Below are 25,135 nucleotides of genomic sequence, written 5' to 3'. Positions count from 1 at the left end.
GAAGTAAATGCTTTTTGCATGACTGCAAGGGAATTAGCTCTACAAGTTAAGGCAGGTCTGGTTTCACAATCTCCCATGCGCATTCTCGGGCATTGAGAGAGAGAAGGTGCTGTAAACGGGAAGAAGAATGTCACACACGTTCACAACAAATATTCAGCACTTAAAAAATGTTCCATTACTTAGAGGACAAAAGCTGTGCGCTCTTAATACAGGTACGTTTGGCTATGGATCAATTTATCCCAATTGAAAGTTCATTTCCAAGGGGAAATAGGAGTTATTTCTACTGGGCACCGGGGAATTAGAAAGACTGCACTGTACAGCGGCAAGTCCCAAATACGGACACTTTCCTTCGATCCAGAGGGGCCAGGGACTGGCTGGAAAAGGCCTTTTCTCACAGAGGGAGCGACTCTGCCCATGTTCAAGCTCACGTCCACTGAGCCAGTGAGGGACGCTGCTTCCCAAGGCTCATCCTGGCCTGACATCCACCTGGCGGCGGAGGGAGAACCCGCTTCTCTGGGGCTGTGAACCCCACCTCCTCCGGGGACCTACTCATTTGGAAAACAAGGGAAATCTAGTGCGGATGCGAAATGGCTCTGGCAGGCAGAGGCAGCCTCCACCTGCTCAGGATGCAGCCCTTTACGTGGGGCGGGAAGACACCCAACGACGCATCAGCCAACTATGTGCTGGTTCTGTCCACGCCCTTTATAATTCTCTCGAAGCCTCAGGCCACCAGCCCCACAAACAAATCACCGGGGAGAGACAGGAGAGCGAGCAGGAGTGAGAGAGATGAACAGCGCGGCGCAGGAGAAAGCTCCAGAAGAGCCTGCTTGTGGGCAAGAAGCCTCCAGGGTGGGATGTCAAGCCCCGCATCTCATTATGGGATGGAGAGATTTGCATAACGAGGACCCATTTCTCATGCCGCAGTCTCATTAGAATGCGTCAGCGATGAAATGAAGACAGTGCCGAAACTTCTGTTTCAGGCACAGGGAGCAGAGAGAGAAGGCAATTTACCAACACCCTCCTTGAGGTCACAGGCTTCTGCTTGTGAGTCTGTGATATTTCAGCGAGTTTTAAAGCATCTTCTTGTTACTGAACAACGCGTTAAGGAGTTGCACCTAATTTGGCAGTGCAGTGTCAAAACCTCATAAAATAAGTTTCCCATGCGACTGTGTGTGCGCATTGATTTTTCACACTGAGTTCTGTTTGGACGTGACCCTTCGAAATGCACCCTTTTGTTGTCGTGGCTGTAGGAAAGTTGTCTGCACAGCTGCCCACGGCAGGGGCTGTGCCCCAGGTCCCTGTGGGAGAGCTCACGGGCCAGTGTTGCTTTGGTGCAAAGCTCGTTCCCGAGAATTCTTTTGGTTGTACCATGAAAAACAATGTCCCAGCACCGGGAGGCAGGCTTCCGACCTGAACAGCCATCATGTCCAGAAGGCTCAAAAGCATTGACTGCTAGGTACTTGGTCAAGTGACTTAAGAATAAATCTGTTGTTTTTCTAAAGGACTTCTATAATAAAATATTTATAAATATTCATCGGTAAATTGACTTGACATCGGGACACACTGCCAAATAATCTGGGGATGGGGGAGTGCACCGGGGAGGCTTGGACATGAGGAAGGACTGGCCAGAGAGAGAGTCCATACTCATCTACCCTCTGTGGTGCGGCCGTAAGAAGACAAAAAGAAAACGAAAAAGAAAAAGAAATGACCAAATTTATCCTCTGCTTTTGTTTAAAATTTTCCATAAGGCCAACTTTAACAATAATTCTTTAAAAAACAGTGGCCCTCTAGAATAAAGTATCATACCATAAAGAAAAAAAAATTCATGTATGTAATGCTCTGATTTAAAACTCAAAATATTCTTATGTGGCGTGTTTATGCAGTGAAATAAAAGATTTGAAATTAAAAGTAATTATTTGGCTTCAGTGGCTCTTATTTGTAAAAATGTCAAGGGGCAGATTTACTGACTATATTTCTATGTCAGACTGCTTCTTATTAGGTGGATTTTAATCAACTATAGCTGATAAACACCTACTCTGTGAAGAAATATTGTATACATATATATTTTGTTGTCGTCAATGTAGTTTTAACTACCTATTTCTATCATATGAGCTAAGGAAGCACAGGACAGAAAATAATAAAATAATGTGTTTTTACAAAATACTCTGCAAATCAGACTCCTCCACTTTCTGCTCCAGATTTCTGAGTGCACTGCATTGTTGTCACTGCCCTATCATCCTGATCTGTTTCAATGCGAACAGAATAACGTGCTCATTCTATTCAGGTTCCAGAAAAACAACCAGCCAGCCACGGGGCCACTGGAGCAATGGCGCACCCTTGTGGCCCAAACAGCCATTGCTCTCCCCCCATCATTGGAAGGCCTCAGAATTTTTGAAATTGAGCAAGTATAAATAATTAGCACAATAATGCTCATATGATAACATCAAACAGAAAAACTCTTTGTGAATGCATGAGGTAAACAGAAAGACACAGGTGATGAAACACTGAGTCATTCTCAATGTCAAGGGCCAGTGGCTCTGGGACAGTATTCCAAAATTGTCTCTATCCAAGAGCTATAAAGGACATGTTCGGATTTCTGAATTTATGAACCAATTTTCTCCATTCAAACTCTGGGACTCTTACTTGATGCACCTCAGATGAGCATATCATGAACTTTTAAAACCATACCCTCTGCTCTTGGGGGTTTTCCCTGCCGTCCTGGGCACCGCTGTGTAGGTAGGTAGCTAAGAGAAAAAACTCTGAGCCCAGCATCACCGCATTCGAGTCAGGCTGTGTTTCTCAAAGGAGGGAGATTTCAAGCAAGTTTACTCTCTATGCCTTACTCTTCCCATCTGCAGAATGGGACAGTCACAGCAGATACTTTTTAGTCCCGTGAGACCCGAACAGGTCATGAAAACCATGCCTGGAGCCTAGACAGTGCTGCGGTTACTTGGCTGCTAATGTAACTCCTCTGGGGCTGCACACCCATCTGTAGCCACCTGGATCCTGGACCCTCAACCTTCCTAGAGTCTAGAGAAAACAAACTGTTTAGAGGAATGTAATATTTATGAAACGCCACATCTGCGTCTACAGGAGTAGCGATGGACTAAGAATTAAACACCAAAGGCCCCATTTCCTGTACACAACTTGCCACTTTTTGTATTTTAACTGCACACACTCTTTGCAGGGTAGGGAGCAGCAGTGCCATCTCCTCAAGGTCACTTTCCAAAGAAGCACAGGGAATACTGTGAACGCTTCTGCAAATCCGCAGTACAGTTTCCCCATCTCACAACCGGCCAAGAAATGAGCTGTAATTAATTTAGGTGCCTTGAGGCTGAATTAGCCAGCCACTGGATTATTTGGTAAGAAAGCCATTTCAGGTGAAGAGAAGAATATCTTTAGAATATCTTTAAATATAAAAAGAAGGTAAAGTAGAAGATTGAAAATCTTAAAGGAAAAAACAAGCCCCAAGACTACAGTCCATCATTAGTAACAGCCATGCAATTCATTCAGAAGAGAATGGATTGCTGGCTTGAGGATCCAGTTGTGCAAACTGTAATAATCACAGCAGCCGCTCTGGTGATTAGCTCCTGCACTAGGGCTGTTTCTCTGTCTTCCACGTCTTCTCTTTAAGCCCCTTCTGTATCCTAAAAGCACGACCTGGACAAGCCCATGAGAACATATCCTGCAGTCTGGTCAAGGTATTTCTCCCATCACAGATCACCCAGAATCACCGAGTCCTCAGCCGCCCAGCTGGACTCTCGTCCACGGATACGCGGGGAGAACCGGGTCTCCCAGTGCAGTTGGCTGTTATTACAGCTCCTGCGCTGGGGGAGGTGCTGCCAATTCATGCATTTATGAGAAAGCCGTAGTGGCTCAAGCCAGTCTTTTCCAAAGAGTGTTTTGTCAAAGGCCACAGTAGAAAAACAGATGTCTTAGAATTTTAGAGCTGCACTAACAGATGTTGGACTTGAGGTTTTGATACGGGTTCCCAAATATTGGTTAATGCCTCCCCCACGGAATTACAATTAGCCATCCATGCCTCCCGCCTGGGCCCGGGGAGGGGGGGGACTCACTGTGATTCTTCCTCCACTCTGAGTCCTAGACTTCAGGATTTCCAGTTGGTGGTGCCTATCTAGGAACCCATCAACTTCACTTTCTTAAAGAGAACCAAGAAGTCACCCCATTCCCATCTACAGTAAAATGAGATTTATGACGTGTACCAAATTCTTAGTTCCCAAAGCAAATACTACTCTCTTCATTTAATGCTTTTCTCTTAGATTCCATGTTGTTGCCTGGAATGAAACGTATGACTTGTGAAATTCAAACAATCTCCTACATACAAGGACAATTTCATTTATGAACGACCTATAATGAAGAAGAAACTGTTAGCTAAACAGACAATTAGCTTATCTGTCTGAAGAATAAAGAGGGAGTGGGTTACTCCATCATTTGCTAAGTGTTCTTAGCTGGGCCTACTTTTCCCTTGTTCAGAATGTTTTCTAGATTTTCCAGAGTTTCTGTACCTCATCCAACGATGAAAGCCAACTTATTTATTTTCTTTAGGAGAAAGAGCAGGTTAATGTGTACATAAAACGTTATGTAATAGCAAGTCAAATTTTCATTTTTCCAGTCCTACCACCTGACCTGAAAGAAGGTGTTTAACCTTCTCACCTCAAAGCGTCTTCCCATCTCTGTAAAGGGAGGATGTTAACAGCAGCATGACTGAGAGACCTTAAAGAGAAGCGGCTTTACATTAAAGCAACTCTTCTCCCAAATCCAAAACGCTGGAGGCTATTTTTGGTTTTGCAGAAAAGCCTTATGATGCTTTTTTGGAAGATGCCTTCACAAAGGCAACCTCATCTGAAACAACTAGCACATGGTTAGCTGTGTACAAGAGACCAGCAACAGGGTTTTTTTTGCTTCTTAGGGCCGCACCCGCGGCATATGGAGGGTCCCAGGCCAGGGGCCGAATCCAAGCTACAGGTGCCAGCCTACACCACAGCTCACCGCAAGGTCAGATCCTTAACCCGCTGAGCGAGCCCGAGGATCGAACCCGCAACCCCATGGTTCCTAGTCGGATTTGTTTCCACTGCATGCCATGACAGTGCAACACATTCTGAATGAGGATTTTTCTGCTAGTGATTTGCTTTCACAGGGACCCAGAATAAAGCCTTGTTAAGACAGGTAACAGCCTCTGGCCGCAGGAGCCCAGCCCGGAGTTCCCTGACTGGACTGTCAACAGCTGACTTGGCCTGAGGCAGAGCTGAGCTGCTCAGTGGGAAGATACAGATAGAACACAAATAAATTAAACTGTTCCTTGAGTGGCGCAGGAATAGAAGAAAGCATATTCATTTAAAACAACACCACGGAGCCCTACTGTATAAGGCAGTAACTGAACAAGAGAGCACCCCAGATGCAGAGGGTGGGTTGAGATGGACAGTGACTCGGGCTTCCCCGCCAGCTGTAACCACAGGGGGATCTCAATATAACACAAAAAGGCCACGTCCACGTCATAAGGGATATTATCAGGAAACAGAAATCAGCTCAGGTCGAATCTTGGCCTCATGCGTCCCAAGCCTGAGCTTGTATTAAACCCAGTTTTAGCGCCGTGTATTTTTACATCGTGAGCTTCTACCTACAGAAAGGAAATGTGCATTCTTACCTAGTTGGGCCTATGGGCTGCGTAAGAGTTTTTAAAGGTGCGATGTGCCCCGAACGACGACCACCGCCGCCCTTTCACACGTGACTCACACTGCCTATGTACGGTCACCTCTAAGGTCTGTACCCACGGGGGTGTGTGACATTCACCTTCCGGCTCCCGGATCCTCCTGCCGGCCGCCGATCTCCGGAGCACGCTCCGTCCAGAGCTGAAGATGCTGGCCAGCTCGTCCAGGGGGCTGCCCAGAGGCCGGGAGTGCGGGGGGCTGTAGGGGGCCGGGGAGGGGGCGCCCGGCGGGGCCTTCCTGAGGTCCGCCCGGGCTGCCTTCCCCGGGGAGTACGGGGCCTTGGGGAAGGGGCTGCTGGGCGCGCCCGCGGGGGGCGGGCTGGGCTTTGGGGGCCCCCGGGGCAGGTCGGCGGGGGCCGCGGGGAAGGTGAAGTGCGCGGCGGCCGGGGGGTGGCGGGGGGCGCGGGCGGGGGCGTGGGGGGTGGCGAGGCTTTGAGCGACCCGGCGAACGCGGGGGCGCCGGGGGACGCGGGCCGGTCGCCGTCCGCCTTTGGGGTTTTGGGGTGCTGCGGGGACAGGGGGCTGGAGCCCTCGGGCTGCACGGGGTACTTGAGGTTGGTCTCCAGGACCGGCAGCTTCTTCACCTCCAGGGGCGTCAAGGGCGACTCGTCCGACGCGGGGGAGCAGGTGACCGGGGTCGGGGGGAACACGAGGAGCGGGGGCCGGTGCGCCAGCAGGTTGGGGAAGGGCGCGGGGATGTCGCACGCGTCCCTGCAGGGCCGGCCGGCGTCGCCGTCCTCGGGCGGCGGGAGGGGGCTGCGACCCTCGCGGGGCAGAGGGGGCGACGAGGACGCCGCCGAGACGCCCACCGCCCGGCCGCCGCCGTCCTCGGGGGGCGCCAGGTACTTCATCTCCTCGTACACGGCCTCCGCCTGCTCGGGGCTGCCGGCGCGGCCCAGCATCTCGATGTAGACGGGCTCGGGCTCCGGCTCCGGCTCCGGGGGCGCGGGGACCCCCGGGATGCCCTGCGGGCCGCCTGCTCCGCCCAGCGCGGCCCCGGCCCCCGCCGCCCCGGGCCGCGCCCCCGCGATCTCCTCCGAGGAGCCGCTGAGCTTGGTGTGGGGGCTTCGCTTGGGCTTCCGAGGGGGGATCTTCTTCATGGTGCTGTAGTCATCGCTGTGCGGCCGGGGCCGGGTGAGAACTGGGCGAGGGACAGACAAGAGGAGGGGCCGTTAGCGGGACCCACGCCCCAACCTCGAGGGACGAGGCGGGTGGAGCTGCCTGCGCCCCCGACCCGCGAGCACCGGCCTGCACCCCTCCACCCCCCAGGGCCCGGGCCTCTCCGCCCGCCAGGGTCCAGGTCTCCCCACACTTCCCACGGCTGCCAACGAGAAGGCGAGTTTTGATCTTGGAGCTGCGGGACAACCACCGGCCGAGGAGGAAGAAGGTGGACAGAGTGGAGGCCCAGGACTGCCAGCCGCCGGCAGAGGGAGCGGCCTGGGATGCTGCTGCCGGAAGGCGTCTGCCCCCTGGCCCTGGCACCTGCTTACACCTGGCTCCTTAGCGCCTGGTACAGGTGTGGACGAGGTGCTGGCTGAACTGATCCTCAGGATTTTAGAGACAAGAACACAGGGAAGACGGAGGAACAAGCGCAGGAGCGAGCTGGTGCTGTCTAGGGATTATTTGCATGGTCTAAAAATGAACACAGGGAGGCGCTCCCTTCGTGGTTCAGAGGGTGAACCCGACTAGGATCCATGAGGATGCAGGTTCTATTCCTGGGTTAAGGATCCGGCATTGCCATGAGTGTGGTGTAGGTTGCAGACGTGGCTCAGATCCTGCGTGGCTGTGGCTGTGGTGTCCGCCGGCAGCTGCAGCTCCGATGGGACCCTAGCCTGGGAACGTCCATATACTGGGTGTGGCCCTAAAAAGCAAAAAAATAAATAAATGAATAAAGTAAACACAAGCAAACTGCATCCAAAACTATAGGCACGGAGAGAATAGGGAATTTGGAAAAATGAAGCCAAGGGGCAGTTTCACAATTGATACACTGAATTCTAACGGATTAAACAGGGAAATCAGGACTGTACCATTTCACTGAGAATTTCAGCAGGAACCTCCTAGGTTACATATCCTAGGTTGAGGGAGGATATGTAAAAAAAGAAATGAGCACAATATTAGTAGGAATTCATTGTTAAAGAGGCAGAAGAAATAGTTCAATATGACTGCAAAGGTTTCAGTTGAAAACATTTTAAAAGACTTCTCTTTCTATCTTTTTACTGTAAGTTACAGTAGATTTTATTCAACAGTAGAGTTTCTCTGCAAACTGAGATGTCACTTTTAGGCCATGATGAACAGCTTCACTGTACATCAGCCCTTCTCAAAACTCCGGAACTATTTTGCCAATTTGGCGTTTGGCTAAGCTGTAGGAAGTCTTGCTATAAGGAGGAACAGCTAATTTTGCTGAGTTGCCGAGTTATTTCAGGCAGCCGGGCTTTTGTGTCCTCGTGGCCGCACATAGGACAGCAGACTCTCCATCTTTGCTTTTGGGGAGACAGCCCCACTTTGAGGGTTAAAATGAAAGGCCTTGGAGTTGGATAGACTTGGATTCCAACCCCGCAGTCACCGTTCTTTCATGCCATCATTCACGCACTGATGCCTTTAAACTGCATTTGTTGAGATGCAGTAGTGAATACACAGCAAGGGTTCGCTGCCTTCCTCTGGCCTACTGGGCGAGGTCAGACAATAAAATAAGTAAACGTTTTAGACAAATGAGTTTAACGTTTTCTACAAATGAGTAGACTTTTTTTTTTTTTGGTCTTTTTTAGGGCTGCACCCATGGCATATGGAGGTTCCCAGGCTAGGGGTCAAATTGGAGCTGCAGCTGCCGGCCTACACCACAACCACAGCAATCCAGGATCTGAGCTGTACCTTCGACCTACACCACAGCTCACGGCAATGCTGGATCCTTAACCCACTGGCAAGGCCAGGGATCGAACCCTCAACCTCATGGTTCCTAGTTGGATTCGTTTCTGCTGCGCCACGACAGGAACTCCCAAATGAGTAGATTCTATAGCATGTTAGAACACGACGTGTACTATGAGGTGGGAAACTACAGGCCATAATAAGAGGTCACCAGAGGTGTGTGCGTGTTTGCAGGGGGTGACACTGGCGCAAATGATTACTATTTAAAATTTCTGGCCGCACCTGCTGCATATGGAAGTTCCTGGGCTTAAGGGTCCAATCGGAGCTGCAGCTGCAGGCCTACACCACAGCCGCAGCAACACCCGATCCTTAACCCACTGAGTGAGGCCAGGGATCAAACCTGCATCCTCAAGGAGACTATTTCAGGTTCTTACCCTGCTGAGCCACAACAGGCACGCCTCAAATTAGGGTTTTAAAAGACATCTTAGTCACATCTCTCTCAGCTTCATGATTGCCATGCATGGAGTGGTGACATCAGTAACGATGCCAGAACAATCCAACAGCGTGTGTAACGCGCGGAGCTCAGATTCTGGCCCTTCGTAAACATGAGACCGACGGGAGACAGCGAACGAGGATGGACAAGGATGCAGTTAATTTCCCAACTCCATGGACATCTTTGAAGACCCGTATCAGGCAGGGTTCCCCCAAGCAGCCGACTTTTAAGAGCAGAAAGTACCCCAAACGCCCACTTCTGTAATTGATGAGCATTATCCCAAAGCCGTCCAATGTGCTAAAACCCAGCCACTCCTAAGCTTCTCCTAGAAAGTTAATGAACCAGATACAATTTTCACATTAGTATTACAGAGGTGTTCTCAGGACCCGAATAGTTTAAAGGATTTGTGGCTGATGCACGTTACAAAACTGTCCTCAACAAGATTTCCAGTCCCTCCTGCTCTTCCAGAACCCGGAAGCTGGCAGGGTCCCTGTGCCTGTCCCCATGAACAAAACATGGCCAAAGGGCTGCCGCCTGCCCGCCGAGGCTGGGTCGGGGCACTGCAGCTTCTGCCTGGCTCTCCCTCTCTGGGGACACGGGTGCTGGTGGCCCTGCCCTCCGCGAGAGGGGTCGGTTTACTGCAAAGCACCTGTGCTGTGGGGAACAGAGGGAGAGGCTGCACAGAGGAGGCGCACACCAGAGGACCCCATCTGCTCCAGCCCTCAGCTGTCCGGGTGTCCCCAGCCCACACCCCAGAAACGCCATGGACAGAGCCTTGGACAAGGGTCCCAGCTCCAGCCGCTGTCTGACTGCATGTATGAGAGAGCTTGCGCGTGGCTTAGCTGAGGCCAGCCACCCCCTGGAACTGGGGGGGCAGTGGGAGGGTGGAAGAGAGAGAGAGAGAGAGGGAGGGAGGGAGGGAGGGAGAAAGAAAGAGAGGCAGAGAGGGAGGGAAGGAGCGGGGGAGAGAGAGAGGAAGAGAGAAGGGGGAGAATGAGAAAAGCTTTGTTATTTTAAGCTACTAAATTTTGGAGAGGTTTGTTACATAGCAAGAGACAACATACACAGGTATTAGTACCTGGAAGTAGAGTGATATATCAATTAAAAACACACACACACAAAATTTAAAAGCATGGCAGTGACTTTGGGAAATTGGAGGAGAATGAAGAGAGTGTTAGCAGAAGCGTAACCCTTAAGAAAGCTCTCGGTGAGAAGGAAAGGGAGGAAGAAGCTGGACAGTAAAGGAAATATAACCCATTATACCTTTGTGGAAAGTTTAGCCAGACTGTCACCTGCAGAAATGTGAAAACTAGACCCCATGCTTGAGGATGGATGGTCTAGTTAGGGAGATTTTTTTTTCAGACAGAATGTAAAAGTGGCTTCCTGGGTTCTTCTAGCTTCCTACAGGAAAATATGAGAATAAAGAGGTAAGCTGAAGAAAAGCGAACCCTTATCCATAAAAGAGCCTGGACTTTCTGAGTTTGAAAATAAAATAGTTTCTCACTGCTGGTCCATGGAGGTAGCAGGTAACTCAGCAGTTAAGAAAGGACTCGTAAGCAGAGGTCAAGTCTGGAATCTTTTCAGGAAAACATGAACTAACGATGCAGCCACGGTCGTGAGGATGAACCCCTTTATTAAGATCTCAGAAAGATTTAAGGTGGTGCTTCACTGGACCCTTTCGAAGAAACAAAACCACTGGATTTCTAAGAGCACTGCCCCAGAGAAATCTTGCAGACCAAGAAAAAGTAGAGGAGAAATTATCTCAAGAAATCTGTGGTTGTGACTTGTGGCTAATGGGGTAGATTATAAATCGATTCATAGGAAACTCACAAAGCTTTTAAAGGAATTGTATCGGCGTGCCTTGAAAGGCATAGCATCAATACAAAAACTCAAGACGTTCTGGGGCCTCTAAGTTTTATGAGTAGGAATCAGCCTGAAAAAACTATGAGCCCCACTCAAACCTGAGTCCGCCTTGTGGATTAGGAAATACTATCCCAGGGTAAGCCGAGATTCCAGGGCGTGGACCTAACAGCCGTGGAAAATAATTTCCAGGCACCAGGACCAAATCCTGATCAAGGCACAAGCAACAGGTTAGTTGTGGGGCGAAAAGGTAACATCTTCAGATCGTTAGGGCCAGTACTGGAGGAGCCTCCTACTAAGGAGCTGGCCTGAGGAGCCGGGATACCTGGACATGGCTTAGATGGTGAGACTGGGGCCTTGGCCCTGAGCCTGTTGTGATGATGGGATGAGGCTTTGGGGAGTTTGGGGGAGGAGTGAGTGCTTCTTCTATGTGGGAGGGAATAGGAATTGTTTTGCTCAGAGTGTGGACGGAGGGAGTCTGTATTCTCCAAAAATTGGCCACAATAAGTGTTCCCAGTCTTATCAAGAGGCAGAATCCATTTCACCTTCCTAAACCTGATGTGCCTCTGGGACCACCTGGCGGATGGAAAGTGGTGGAAGTGACACAGTATAACCACCGAGGTTGGCCCGGCAAAGGTAACCTACTGGCCACCGGGCCTTCTCTTTCCTGGGGCTGTGCCTTGGAGACACGGATTCTCCAGGTAAGACGTCCAGCTGCCCTGAGGCTGCCTGGCTGCACAAACCAGGTGGACAGACCTCCCAGCCACAGAGATGCCTGGCAGTCCCTCTCCTCAGACCCCTGGAAGAGAGCTTCCAGGTGATGCCAGCCGCCACCTGCAGCTTCATGGAGAGCTGCCCAGCGGGGCCAATTGACACCCAGAACGTGAGACAGTAATGAAATGACCGCATCTTATTTCAATAGATATGTTTGTCGGGATGTCATTAAGCAGTAAGAGCTAACTGATCGTCCCTCAAGGTTTGCTTTAGATGCAGAAAAAAAAGCTTTAAAAAAAAGTGAATGATGAAAGATCAAAGCAGCATGGCTTGTCAGGAGGAGTTGAGAAACTGGCCTCTAAGATCTGACTGCCTGGGTCCAAAGCTTGGATGTGTGACCTGGGACAGAATACACCACGGCTCCCCCGGCAACATCCCTGTCTAGAGAGGGACCAGGTTACAGCCTCACTCTGCTGGGCAGGTCTGACGATTGAAGATACTAGCATAGTGCTTGGCACATAATAAACAGTGCGTGTCCGCTGTTACTGCCAGCATCGTATTGTTACTACAGAAGTGGAAATTGATCATGAGGTACAGAGCAGGGCTCCTCAGAGCGTAGCCTGAGCTTCATCGACCTCGGATCACCTGGGGTCCTTTACTGAGAACGGAAATAGCACAGTCCCTGTCCTACTCTATAGCTACCAAGTCAGAGCATCTGGCGTAGGAGCTGGAAAGCTTCATTCTTCCGAAACTAAAATCTTAGAAGCAATCCGGGTCAGGAATCACGACTTGTAGGAAAGAACCAATGACGTGGACAGAAAAGGAACTGGGTTCCCATTGTGGCTTCGCAGGTTAAGGACCCGACACTGTCTCTGTGAAGATGCAGGTTTGATCTCTGGCCTCGCTCGCTGGGTTAAGGATTCGGTGTTGCAGCAAGACCCCCTAGAGGTCGCAGATGTGGCTCAGATCCTGGGTGGCTGTGGCTGTGGTCAGACCCTCAGATGCAGCTCCAATGTGACCCCAACCCAAGAACATCCATATGCTGCAGGTGCAGCTGTCAAAAGAAATAAAATAAAGAAGGCACTGCTCTACTGACTGGCCTGCCACGAGTCTCCAAAATGTGAGTTTTCCTGGAGTGGGCCTCAGCGGGGAGACACCCAAAGCATCTTAGAGCCACATGTGAGCTGAAATTAAGTTCCAAGAACCTACAGTTTATATAAAAGTCTTGCCAGCCTCACACTCTTGCATCGTGCATTTTAAACAGCCGGCCTTAAGAACCCCGAGATGCCTCACGGTAGCAGGAACCTCAGAGTCTCCCACCTGTGGTCTTTCTTGCTTCCTCTTCATTACTGGTGTTTTTTTTGTTTTGTTTTGTTTTTCCTGTCATTTGCTTTTATGTGTGTTTTTATCTCTTGTGGTTCTTGGATATCTTTTTTTGTTGTTGTGGTTGCACATAGGAGAGAACGCAACTCTGTCCTCAATATTTTGTTTTCTCTCCGCTGATTTCTCTAAAATCTCACCTCCCGGGCAGGTAGGCTTTTCATCTGCACACAAGCAGAATGCATTTGGGGCTTTACAGGCTACGGTGAGGCCGCCTTATCCAAACTTCAGCCTTTCTTCTTGGTGCTGCACTTTACACGGGGCTGCAACTCACAGGCCCCGGAGAACGGGAGGTCAGCTTGCTTCTGCGCTGGGCCCTCGCCCTCTACCTGTGTTCACATCTGCCTCCAGCTGAAGACCTTCCTCCAGGCGACTTTTCTCATGTTCCTGCTATTGTCCTTATTACCACGATGCTGCAAACACACACGCGTCCTCTTCTCCCCAAAGTGATGAACCCCCCCATCTAAGCAGCGCTGTGACACGACTCATGTATCACAATGGCGACTGTTTAAAAACTTCTCCCTGAGATCTGTTCTTTCTAAATCAACCGGCAAAGGGCGTCTTTGCAGATGAAACTAGAGTCCACACGCAGCCGCTGACGGCTGCAGGCTTCTGTGCATCCACCACCTCCTTGGCGTCAACCAACCGTCTTTCCCAAAGACGAGCTTATGGCTTTGTTGTGCTTTTGCATTTGGAGCTCGTTTATTCACCAAAGAAATTGTGCCCCCTCCTGTGCTCACACAATCTTTTCTGGGGACACCTATGTCGTCATTTCATTTAGAATGTCACCCTCCACCCCTGAGGTGGGAGCTAGAAGGGGCCCAGGCTGAGCAACTGGAATATGTCCCCGGTGAAAAGATAGTGTCAAGACAGATTTTGTGGCAGGATTAAGGAGGAGCTGGGTCCTGCCTGGATAAAAGAAGGACTTTCTACATGAAACTTCTCCCCCCCTCTTTTTTTCTTTAGGGCCGCATCTGTGGTACATGGAGGTTCCCAGGCTAGGGCCCGAATCAGAGCAGCAGCTGCCAGCCTGCACCACAGCCACAGCAACTTGGGATCTGGGGTTCAAGCCGCATCTGCAGCCTATGCCACAGCCTGTGGCAATGCCGGATCTTTAACCCACTGAGTGAGGCCAGGGATGGAACCCGCATCCTCACCAACACTCTTGTCTGGTTCTTAACCCACGGAGCCACCACAGAACTCCAACCAGATAGTTCTCACTCTTGAGGTCAAGGAGCCCTCCAGAACCACACATGCGCAGAAAGGTTCCTCAGGGGCCAGAGAAGGGAGAGGGGCACCAGACCACAGCACATCCCGTCGGCTTCCCAGAAACCATCCTGGGAGAAGAATCCATCCATTCTGCGCTAGAATCCATCCTGGCTAAAAGATGCTTGTCACACAGATGAGGGCCCGGAGTCAGGCCCAAGGTGGGCTTAAGAGGCCAGAGGAAACCTGGAAGGAGGGCCCCCATCGGACGGATTTAAATCACCCCCAAAACAGGCGGCACTCTCTTCCCCCTTTCTGTCTCTGTCTGTCTGTCGCTCTGCCCCACCCCGCCTGCCCAGGCTTCTCTCTTGTACACACTTGATACGCTCCACCACTCCCAGGCTCCTTGCCGAATGTTTTCTCCAAAGGGACAGGGACTGGGGACCTCCATCCAGCTGGCCCTTGAGGTCTGGGAGTTCAGCGCTCTCACCCCGAAGTCACCTGAGAACACCGCCACCCCCTACCGTGTTTTCTCGGCAGCCACCCGCTTGGAAGACAAATACGCTGTGTGTTTACCTGCTTACTGTGCTCACCACCTGCCGCCCCGAGGGCATTTATTTATTTATTTATTCATTCATTTATTGTGCTCCTCCGGGCCTCAGTAGGGCCTCCCTCTGAGGGCAGTAACTCAAGGCTGTGCGGCTGATGTGCCGCAGAGAAGGACTTCCCTCTGCGCTTCCCAACCACGCTCAGAACGAACGATGAAGCAAAAACATCGCATGACCTCTTCTGGGAGAGATCTGATCCGGAGAGGGCTGTGGTTTTGCGCAAGTATGTCCGTCCAGCAAGGCAGACACTGTGGTTCTCTTGTCCCCACTTTCACCCCCACTGCATTTTGCCGAGTCATGGTTCTCCTCTGCCTGCGCCGTTTCCCCGGGCTTAATGTTTAATTAGGTGCCGATAACGGGGAAGCCAGATGAATTATGTTAGCTTTTTAATTAGCAAACATTGACACGGACTAGAGGCCGACTTTCTGAATTGTTCTGGTTGAAGGCTCCTCATGCACTGTCGAAGTTGGGCTAGGACTTAAGGAAATCATATGTAAGTAGCTTTTCCCTAAGAGGCTTAGCGAACTGAATGCAATATTATTTATATTTAATGATTCAAAGGGCCCCCTGGCAAGCCGTTGATGGATTTAATTCTATTAAAAATGTATTGGGGGGTGGGGTGGACAGCACTGCCCCGGGCACCCAAAGACGGGAAATCAGGCATCAGTAACCCAGGGGGGGCAGATCTCTCTCTTCCTTCCCCTGGGCTCACCTTCACTGGCTGAGTCCCTGGCCGCAGCCCACAGGCAGGCGCTCACAGCCTCATAGGAGGCGCTCAGCCGCGTGGTGGGGTCCCGCTTCGGCTTGGGCGGAGGCTGTTTCCGTGGTGACGGGAGGCTACTGCTGTCATCCAGGCTGAACACGGAGTGCAGAGAAGGAGATCGGGTGGATGGACTAGCCAGGGACTGGACCAGGCCGTCCACCGCCAGGGGCACCGGGACGGAGCTGCAGTGGAAGTGCCTGGGTCCAGCCTTGTCTTCAGCTCTGGGGGGACAAACACAAAGAGCCCCCCCAGACAGACCCAGCTGCATTATTTGGATGGTAACAATGAGCCAGCTCCAGGAGACATAATCACAGCCCTTTGGTATACAGCCCACCCGCGGAGGCTGGAGGATGCCCGTGGCACTGCGGTACCCGGTGCATCCTGAGAAAGCCCCCCATCCTTCCAGCCCCTGCTTCGTGATCCATAAGCACGATGGAGGCTCATCATTATTACTTAAAAAGAATCTCACACAATCCCAAGACGTCTTAAGAACTGCCACATTTGCTAGCAGGCATTGGCTGAATGCATTTTTCACACTCTGATTATTAAGCAAATCACAAAACCAGAATTTCAATCTGAATGATAATTTCTGGGAAATCCATCTTAATAGAGAGTTACTGATGCATCAAACTGCTGGGACTTCCCCACTGCTCCCCCCTGCAAAACAGAATGTACTTTACTTAAAACCATCAAAGATTTACATTTGCCCTGCCCCCCTTTCTCTCTCTCTCTCTCTTTCCCTTACCATTTAAATTCCAGCAGTGATTATTTAATTAAGTGCGGAATTATTATTTTTCTTCTGTTACTCCATCTGGTTGTCCAATGCCAAGTGAACTGCTGGTATTCAATAGATAAATAGACAAACACTTCCTCACTTAATTTTACATCGGGCCAATGAATACATAATGAAATTGAGAAATTGGGGTGGCTGTTTAGCTCCAGCCGAGAAAATAATAAATATTATTCTGGAAGTCATATAAAATGAATAGTTATCTGGTTCAAAAAGATTCCTTCTGGCTTCAGATGCCAATGTAATCCTGTGCTAGGGAGATGCCAGGACATTCATTTTTACAAGGAGTCTCCGAGCATGTGTTTTTATAATGATATCTTTGTGTGGCAGAGCACCAACAGGGCTGGGATCCACTGCCAGGCAGAGCCAGATGCCCATGTAGGAAACGGACTAGCTGAAGACGAAAGCCTCGCACTCGGCGGATCATTTGTTTTCCCTGTAATGTTTAATTACAGTTTTCTGTACAAAGGGAATTTTTTTCAGTATTTAATCATTGAGACATTTGAAGCTAATTAGTGAGAGACACATTTGCCATTTCCCCTTTAATAAAAAAAAAAAATCATTTGACACAGGCAGTCCAGGAGAAGGGGAGTCATTTTCAATGAGAAACAACTAGCTATTACTAGGTTCCTATGGAAAAGCAAAAGTCTCCCTGACAGCAAATTGGGACGGGAAGGATGCAAGGAGGGGTGTAAACCACTGGTGTCCCAGGCTTTTGCAGAGGGACAAGAGCAGTGAAGGCGAGAAGGACTTGGTTGTCTCCACAGGTCTGCTTGGAGCTCAGCATCCAGCGTGACCTTTAAAAGAAAAGGCTCCCCCTGGATCTTTCCTTACTGGCAAGGAGATGTGACAGTTTCCTCGGAGGCATACGATACACCTACCCATTGATCCATTTCACTAGTTTCATGTTTTCAGAGTGGCTTCTCCACATTGGGGGTCAGATTCTCTGAAGCGTCTATGAGTCAGCCTGATTTATACACTTGACATCTGCACAAAGAGGTCAAGAACCCAGCTCTATGTTTTTGCTAAGACATATATTTGACGCCTTAGAATTTGGTGCTTGAGATGGTAAGTGGTGCAAGCGTGGCAGGTGAAGCAGCCGTTCCACATACTGACCTAACACACACAACGCCTGGTGCAAGACTATCTGCCTGTACCTTCTGGTTCCTTCCTCTTGCTTGCTTCTGGCCTCCACCTTCTCTTTGGGGAAAGTGGCGTTCGTTTCCTTCCGGAGCCGGTCACTCTCACGGGCAATGTCGGAGGCGTTCTGAACCACCAGGGCGTCATAGGTCTTCAGCCCCATGTCCTCGGTGACCTGCAGGAAGCTGTTGATGGACGTGGCCTCTTGCTGCCTGATGCTCCTTTTCTGATGCAGGCGCTGGCGTGCTAAAAATCCTCTTATAACTTCGGCAAAAAAACACAATCATGGGTCAACGAGAGGAGCAAAAGCAAGATGTTTACCAGCAAAAGTCCCCAGTTCAGGTATGTCTGAGAAACGATCAAAATATGTGCAGGTCAGTCTAGGGCTTTGCTAAAACATTCCACTCTTGCATTAAAACATGTATATGTATATAATTAAATTTGGTACAGATAACCCTGGAGGCAAAACCCTCACCCTGAATGAATCGTGCAGTTAACATGATCACAAAGCTTCCACGATTCTTGGAGTAACACAGGCTGGATGCAGAGGGAAAGAACAAAGCCCGTACCCCAGAGAATTCTAGGTGTGGCTCCAACCAGACCTTTCGGGGGGGGGGGCACCTATCACGTTTTATTGCCTCAGACTGAATCAGAAACGTCCAAGGCTCATGGAAAGAGTCTCTGAAAACATGATTCACATACTGTTGATGGGACTGTGATTTAACTCCTAGAAAAACCAACACTGCCTTTAAGACTCTTGGAAGAGACCGTGTAGAAATAAGGGGCATCCTTCTTTGCTTTCTAGGGACGCGGGGCTAGGAAAACAGGTAAGAATTGGCGGAAAGCGGAAGATGGACACGCTTTGAAATCACCAGCAGTAACAAGGGTTAAGACCTGAAAACTGAAGCCACGCCCACTGTTTCAAAGCGCTGCCCTGTGCTAGGAATGCTAACCCATCTTTTGGGGCCCAAACTCCATGACCGTTCCTGTACCAGGATTTCCATTTGGTACCCAAAGAAAGAGATGCTGAGTGAGGCTAAGAAAATCCCCCAGGCAAACACAAGCCACCAACGGTAGAGCCAGGATTCAAACCTCTGCCTTTATGAGGCCACACGCTATCATCCGGCCATGTAGCTGTCCAGAGAAGGAGCCACGACAGGGGAGTCATAGGGCAGCATGGTGGGCATCCGTATGAGGAAGAGCTTTCTAACGACGAGGACAGGGTGTAAAGGGAACAGAGGTCTCTTGGGCAAGAGTCGGCTCCTAGTCCCTGGGCAAGTTCGAGAAATAGGCTGGCCCCGGCTTGGAGATGCTGTGACAGGTGCAGGGGAGCAGTTCTGATTTAGACCTGTGACGCTAGGATGTGTCCCTTCTCATTCAAAGTTTCTAAGGTCAGAAGGAGTTGTCTGGATTTACAGGAAGAGCTAAAATTGCAGGGAAAACAAAGTGTTGGTAATAAAGACACTTCATTCTTGTCTGGGAAGGAGGGTCATTCTGTAAACCGCTAAGTGCTTTAAAATACTCCCTGGCTATAGGAGAGCACGTGCGTGCGATATTCACTGAGATGCCTGGGCTCGATGAGAAGGAGGAAAGCTGGACACCACTTTCCACAGTCACGGCTTCAGAGGCAAATGCTACGCAGCCTTCTGAAATGCTCCAGGCTTTTTTTTGACGGCAAGACGAAAGGCTATGTTGGAATGCAGGCAAATTAAGTTAACTATTAAAATAGTCATGCTGAACTCATCTAAAAGAGAAAAAAATTAAACAGAAAAAGGTCCAGTCCGATTTCCAAGAATATAAATGCAGAGGAAAATGCAGAAATGGTAGCCATGTGACCGGCACGCTGAGAAAGAGAAGTGGGCAGTTCCCATTGTGGATCAGCGGGTTACGAACCCAACCTGGTATCCGTGAGGACGCGGGTTCGATCCCTGGCCTCGCTCAGTGGGTTAAGGATCAGGCATTGTGTGGAACTTGAACTGGGCATATTTTTGTCACATTTAAAAAACACTTAAGTACTGACTTTAGAAAGGTGAAGAAGAGGGTCTCTTCAAGACGTTTAATCTCTTGGAATAAAGGGAAGATTAAAGTGGACAGGCCAGACCTCTGACCTCCAGCTTCAGCAGAACAATTCACTGGAACCACCTTTACCCGGGAGTAATCCACTGTCCGGTGTCTGGACTGTTTGCTCATGCTTCATGGCAGTAATGTTCAAAAATGTTTACAAAGCTGGAGTTCCCGTGGGAACAGAATCCAATGGCCCCAAACAGAGAATATGGACTCACTGACCATGCCCGCTGTGCGTCCTTTGGTGGCGGGAAGTTATGAGGATCAAGGGAGATTTCCCCAGGAAAAGCATCTTAAGAAATGGTCAGGAGTTCCCGTTGTGGTGCAGCGGAAATGAATTCGACCAGGAACCATGAGGTTGCGGGTTCGATCCCTGGCCTCGCTCCGTGGGTTGAGGATCTGGCGCTGCTGTGGCAGCAACAGCTCTGATTCGACCCCCTAGCCCGGGAACCTCCATGTGCCGCAGGTGCAGCCCTCAAAAAGACAAAAAGACAAAAAAAAAAAATGTTTACAAAGTTGTTATACTACTTGCTAAATGGTGGTATCCTTAATAAGAGACAAGAACCAAAAATAAACTTGCCACAAATAGGTAATTGAGGCTCGTCTCTCGCTGCCAGTTTCATGCAGGATAAAATGAAGGTACACAGTCAGAGAGAAACTTCTGTGAGGAATAATTTGCAATTGAAATGATGAAATTTAAGACTGAAAGTTACAGCTTTCTTCCACCCAATATTTACAAAGGAAGAAATGGGAACGCTTGAAAAACTGGAAATGACTCCATATGATAAGAACATACCAGCAAAAGGGACTGAAGCAACGGTTCCCAGAGATGTAAAAATAAAAATCAACAATTAGTGCTTTGCATTCAAGAGCTTTTTTTTTTTTTTTTTTTTTTTTTGCTTTTTAGGGCCACACACACGACATATGGAAGTTTCCAGGCTACGGGTTGAATCGGAGCTGCAGCTGATGGCCTACACCACAGCCGAAGCAACTCGGGATCCAAGCCGCTTCTGAGACCTACACCACAGCTCACAGCAACGCCGGATCCTTCACCCACTGAGCGAGGCCAGGGGTCAAACCAGCAGCCTCATGGATCCTAGCCGGGTGCGTTACCGCTGAGCCACGATGGGGACTCCCGAGCCTGTCGTTAAAAAAAAAGCTTTTATAGCCATGACTTCATTTACGTGATTGGAAATCATGGCTTTCGTCTTGATGCCCTTTCTTAGAAAACTGTTCTCAAGCTTTATCATCGGGGAAAAGCAAAGGTGGAGTCCTGGTTATTTCTTTTCCGTCGGGCCCGCAGGGCGGAGCGACTTCATTTTGCAAACAACCAGAGGAGGCATTTCTAGAAGGCACCCCGACAGAAGAGGGGACACACACCCTCTTAATTACACGTAGGAAAATTTCCAGGAGAAAGCGTGCCCCACTCTGTGCATGGATAGCCCGGTATTAAATGGAATTCTCAGCCGGGGCTGGGAGCAGAGCATTGGTCTTGTAAACCGGACTCTCCCGGTCCCACCTCCAGCCTGAGGCTGCACATGCAGATGCTGATCCAGGAGGTCGGGGGGAGCGGGGGGGGGGGGGGGGGGGGGCGGAGCTGAGACTCTGCCTGTCTCATCAGCTCCCAGGGGACTTTGCAGCTCCCAGCTGCAAAGGCGGTAGCCAAAAGCAGGCTTGCAACTCTGGCCCTTCCCTGCGCCAGCAAAGGACAAAGGAGGCCTGGCTGTCCTAACCCAGAGAGAAACAAGAATTGTGCATGCTCCGGAGTTGCCGTCTGAGGCTCCTCCACGGCCCCCGACCCCAGCCAGGGAAGCGCCATGGGGTCTGGGGTTTGGAGGACACGGTGGCCTGGAAGGCCTGGGAGGCGAGGGGTTGAATGCAAGGTGGCTCCGTGGGGGACCCTGTACCTGCCAGCGTCTCCAGCTGTGTTTCTTGGGCACCATGCAGGGCTGATGGAGTCAAAGATGCCTGGTTGGAGCCATTTAAAAAGACTTTATCGGAGTTCCCATTGTGGCTCAGTGGAAACGAATCTGACAAGTACCCAGGAAGATGCAGGTTCGATTCCTGGCCTCGCTCAGTGGGTGAAGGATCCAGTGTTGCTGTGAGCTGTGGTGTAGGTCACAGATGTGGCTTGGATCCCGTGTTGCTGTGGCTGTGGTGTAGGCCGGCAGATGTAGTTCCGATTGGACCCCTAGCCTGGGAACCTCCATATGCCTCTCGTGTGGCCCTACAAAGACAAAAAGAAAAAAAAAAAAAAGAAAAATGAGAGAGAGAGACTTTCTCTACTTTCTCTTGGACAGAGCCCAGGCCCCCGCAGGCAGTGCTGACGGGGAATTACTAGTGACGTGCAAAGCAGAGGTCTTGCGGGCTCCTGGGTGGGCAGCACAGCTGAGGGCTGAAAGGAGCCCCCATGTGCCAAGAGCCTGTTAGCACCCGCCGGCCTGCCAGGTCACACCAGCTGCCAGACAGCAGGGCTGCCCTGTCTGCTGACTTCTTACTTCTTCCCTCCCCTGTCACCCTCGGAGGATCTGGGCACCTGCGTAGGGAGCAGTGAGAACCACGGCCAACTCCTACGTGGGAGCAGAGGGGGGATTTAATTTGGAACTTAATCTACACCCGGACTGGACTTGCTACATTCGCAACGGAGACTGTGGGAGACTAGCTTGCCGCAGGGCTTTGACCAGAAAATGCGGGACCCACAGGAGAGTTCAGCCGGGGGTGTGCCTGGAAGAAATCCCCCTGGGCGCTCAAACGGATAGAGGTGTGAACAGTATAAAGCAGGACGCTGCATCCTCTGAGATGCGCTTGTTTTGAACAGGATCCGATACATCAGAGAGCTCAGCTCATTACAGCAGCTTCACCAGGAGTTACATATAGACTAATTCCTCTCTTGTTGACTTTTCCTCGCAGCTAGGTAATACAATGCCCAATGATTAAGCAGCAGGGAAAATTGCAAATTAAAAATTAAACACCTATTAAGGATGTTTGTTTTATGTGAGGCATTTTGATTTTTTAAATGTACCTATTTTTCCAGGGTCATTTGGGTTTGGACAGAAAAAAAGGTTCTGAATGGATTCTCTCAAAGTGAAGATGAAACAGATGCAACTGGCTGTCAGAGATAACACTCCAAATACTATCATCCTTTCACACGGGAAAACTAAAGTCACAGAGTTTCCCAAGGCATATATACACAGAATTAAATAAAAGGTGATATGGCTAATTGGCTGTGGCAACCTCCCCAAACCCGAGAGCTGACGGGAGTGGCCTAGGATTCCGGCACCACAGCTGCACTTAAGGGTCACGTGAAGTTGTAGTCCCACTGTGGGTTCAAAGGCACACGCTTCTGGTCCTCTGCTTCGTCCCTGCCCCCCCCCCTTTTTTCCTAGGGCTGCAGGTGCGACATATGGAGGTTCCCAGGCTAGGGGTTGAATTGGAGCTACAGCTGCTGGCCTACACCACAGCCACAACAATGTCATATCCAAGCCGCGTCTGCGACCTACACCACAGCTCACGGCAACGCTGGATCCTTAACCTGAGCAGGGCCAGGGATCAAATCCGAATCCTCATGGATACGACTCAGGTTTGTTACCGCTGAGTCACAACGGGAACTCCAATGTCCTGTGCTTTTGGAAGGCTCTGCCAGCACAAATATTTTCAAGATGAGGGATGCATAAATTAAAAGATACATAAGATCCCCTCTTGTGAACTATGACGTGGGTGAAAAGTTGATGCAGCCTTGCGAATGGAATGACCGTCAGATAAAGCATGAGCAGTGTCTGCCTGCTCGGATCTAGAGACAGGTAAACAGCAAACGGCCATGGTGCTGCCTAAACTCCTGAAACCTACTTTCTGGCCTGCGTGTAACGCCCTGGGATGCCTGGATGTGGGGCCGTGGCGTGGTCCCCTAGAATGTAGGTCCCATTTAACGCTTAAACTTGGAGGTGCACGAAATGATTTGCAGGTCGCAACTCAACAAAGTTCAGAACTGTTAGTGTGTAATTGTTACCTTTTTGGCAGGTGATAATTTTTCGCTGCAGCTGTAGGCACAAATCATTTAGCTGGTTGGCGTGCCAGTATTTCAGAAAGACTTTTCGAACTCCAATCTAAAATGCAAACAGCAAGGAAACATTTAACAGCATGAAGATGCCAAAATAACGATGGGAAAATAACCAGGCAAGAGATTTTTCGTTTCAGAAAAGGATTCGAAGGAATAAAGCGAACACGATTAATTCCAATACATCTTCCTTATTTTTTACCATCGTTACGCTGAATCAAAATCCCAAAGGTTTTGTTCTAATAGGTATGTTTGCTGTGCGTACACACGGTCACGAATATTTGCAAATACCCATCCACTCCAGTTGTGATGGCTGTACCCTGCAGTGCAAAAGAGAACCCCTGGTCTTGACTCGACTGGGAGATACAACCATTCTCATGAAGGAATCCCCAAATTCCAGAGCTAAATCCTTATTTTTCCTCTTATGACCCTTTTCTTTCTTCAACTCAAAACGGAGTCTACAAAAAGGAAAAACGAACAAACAAAAAGACCAACCATAAAGACAAAACCAACTTAAAGCCGACATTACAAAATCGTTTCACTGGGAGTGCATTTTTCTACGACACCCTTTCTTGTTGTAAAAGCTTGGGCGGGATGCAAACCAGTCCGCATCTGCTGCTGTGGCCGAAGACGGTTCTGCCAGAGAACAGTCACAAACACACATGACAACAAGCCATGTCCATGCGTGTGTTTTCTGAAATACTTTTCTGGTGCATTGTGCTTATTTTCTGAGAATTCATGGGACTGGGGTAGGTGTAAGGAGTGCCTTTTGCAATGGAAACGCCCACCGTCGCTGGGGGACGCCGGTGTACATCCTTGTAGAAGAGCCTGGGAAATACACCAGGACGGGCTGCGGATGCTCGGAGGGGATGTTGTTAGATGAGGGAAAAAATCCGCTCAGGTGACCTTGCGACGTGCTCCTAATCACCTTCCTAGCACTTGAGACCAACAGCATGACGATGAGAAGATAATGGAGCATGTGCTGCAGACCCCACGCCGCCTGCATCAGACGGCACAGGGACCCCGGAAGCTGGCAGGCGCACACCCACCCTTAGGTACCAGAAAGGCTTTGAGGTCAGGTCAGACGTGCCTTCACCGGGCTTGGCCAGACATAGCTGATGAAGCTTTTCATACGGAAACAGAGTTTACTCCAAACACATTTTGTCACTTCCCTGCTTTCTGTTTGACTCCCCCCTTAGGCACGATTTGTCGGCTTCACGAAACACACAGTTTTGCAAGAGACTGAGACCCGAATCTTGCATTCTGGTGGTCAGACTCCTTAGCTGGAGGGATGGGGGGACAGGCCTCCACCACTTTTGGGTTTCAGAGGCCCCTGGTTGACTAGATGCTTCTCTTCATGGGGTTTCCTTTCAGTGAGTTGAAGTTTGAGGCAGGCATTTGAGTGGGTGGCCTCAGAGAATTGTTGCTTTCTTCCCCATTGTATGGCTGTTCCCTCTCCCTAGTTATTTTCCA

The 25,135-nt window shown here is 50.0% G+C and overlaps 1 protein-coding gene across 1 annotated transcript in view; it reads right to left on the bottom strand.

Moving 5' to 3' along the window:
• Positions 1 to 25,135, bottom strand: part of MYO16 (myosin XVI) — a 532,176-nt gene that overhangs the window by 52,199 nt on the left and 454,842 nt on the right. Inside the window, 5 exon segments of the mRNA XM_021065905.1 lie at positions 5,812 to 6,120; positions 6,123 to 6,869; positions 15,564 to 15,835; positions 17,562 to 17,808; positions 23,615 to 23,711. Coding sequence (XP_020921564.1) covers positions 5,812 to 6,120; positions 6,123 to 6,869; positions 15,564 to 15,835; positions 17,562 to 17,808; positions 23,615 to 23,711 — 1,672 coding nt within the window.

The sequence above is a fragment of the Sus scrofa genome, chromosome 11 (genome assembly GCF_000003025.6).
Source record: "Sus scrofa isolate TJ Tabasco breed Duroc chromosome 11, Sscrofa11.1, whole genome shotgun sequence".
Lineage (NCBI taxonomy): Eukaryota > Metazoa > Chordata > Mammalia > Artiodactyla > Suidae > Sus > Sus scrofa.
This window is presented reverse-complemented; position numbering and strand designations above follow the sequence as displayed.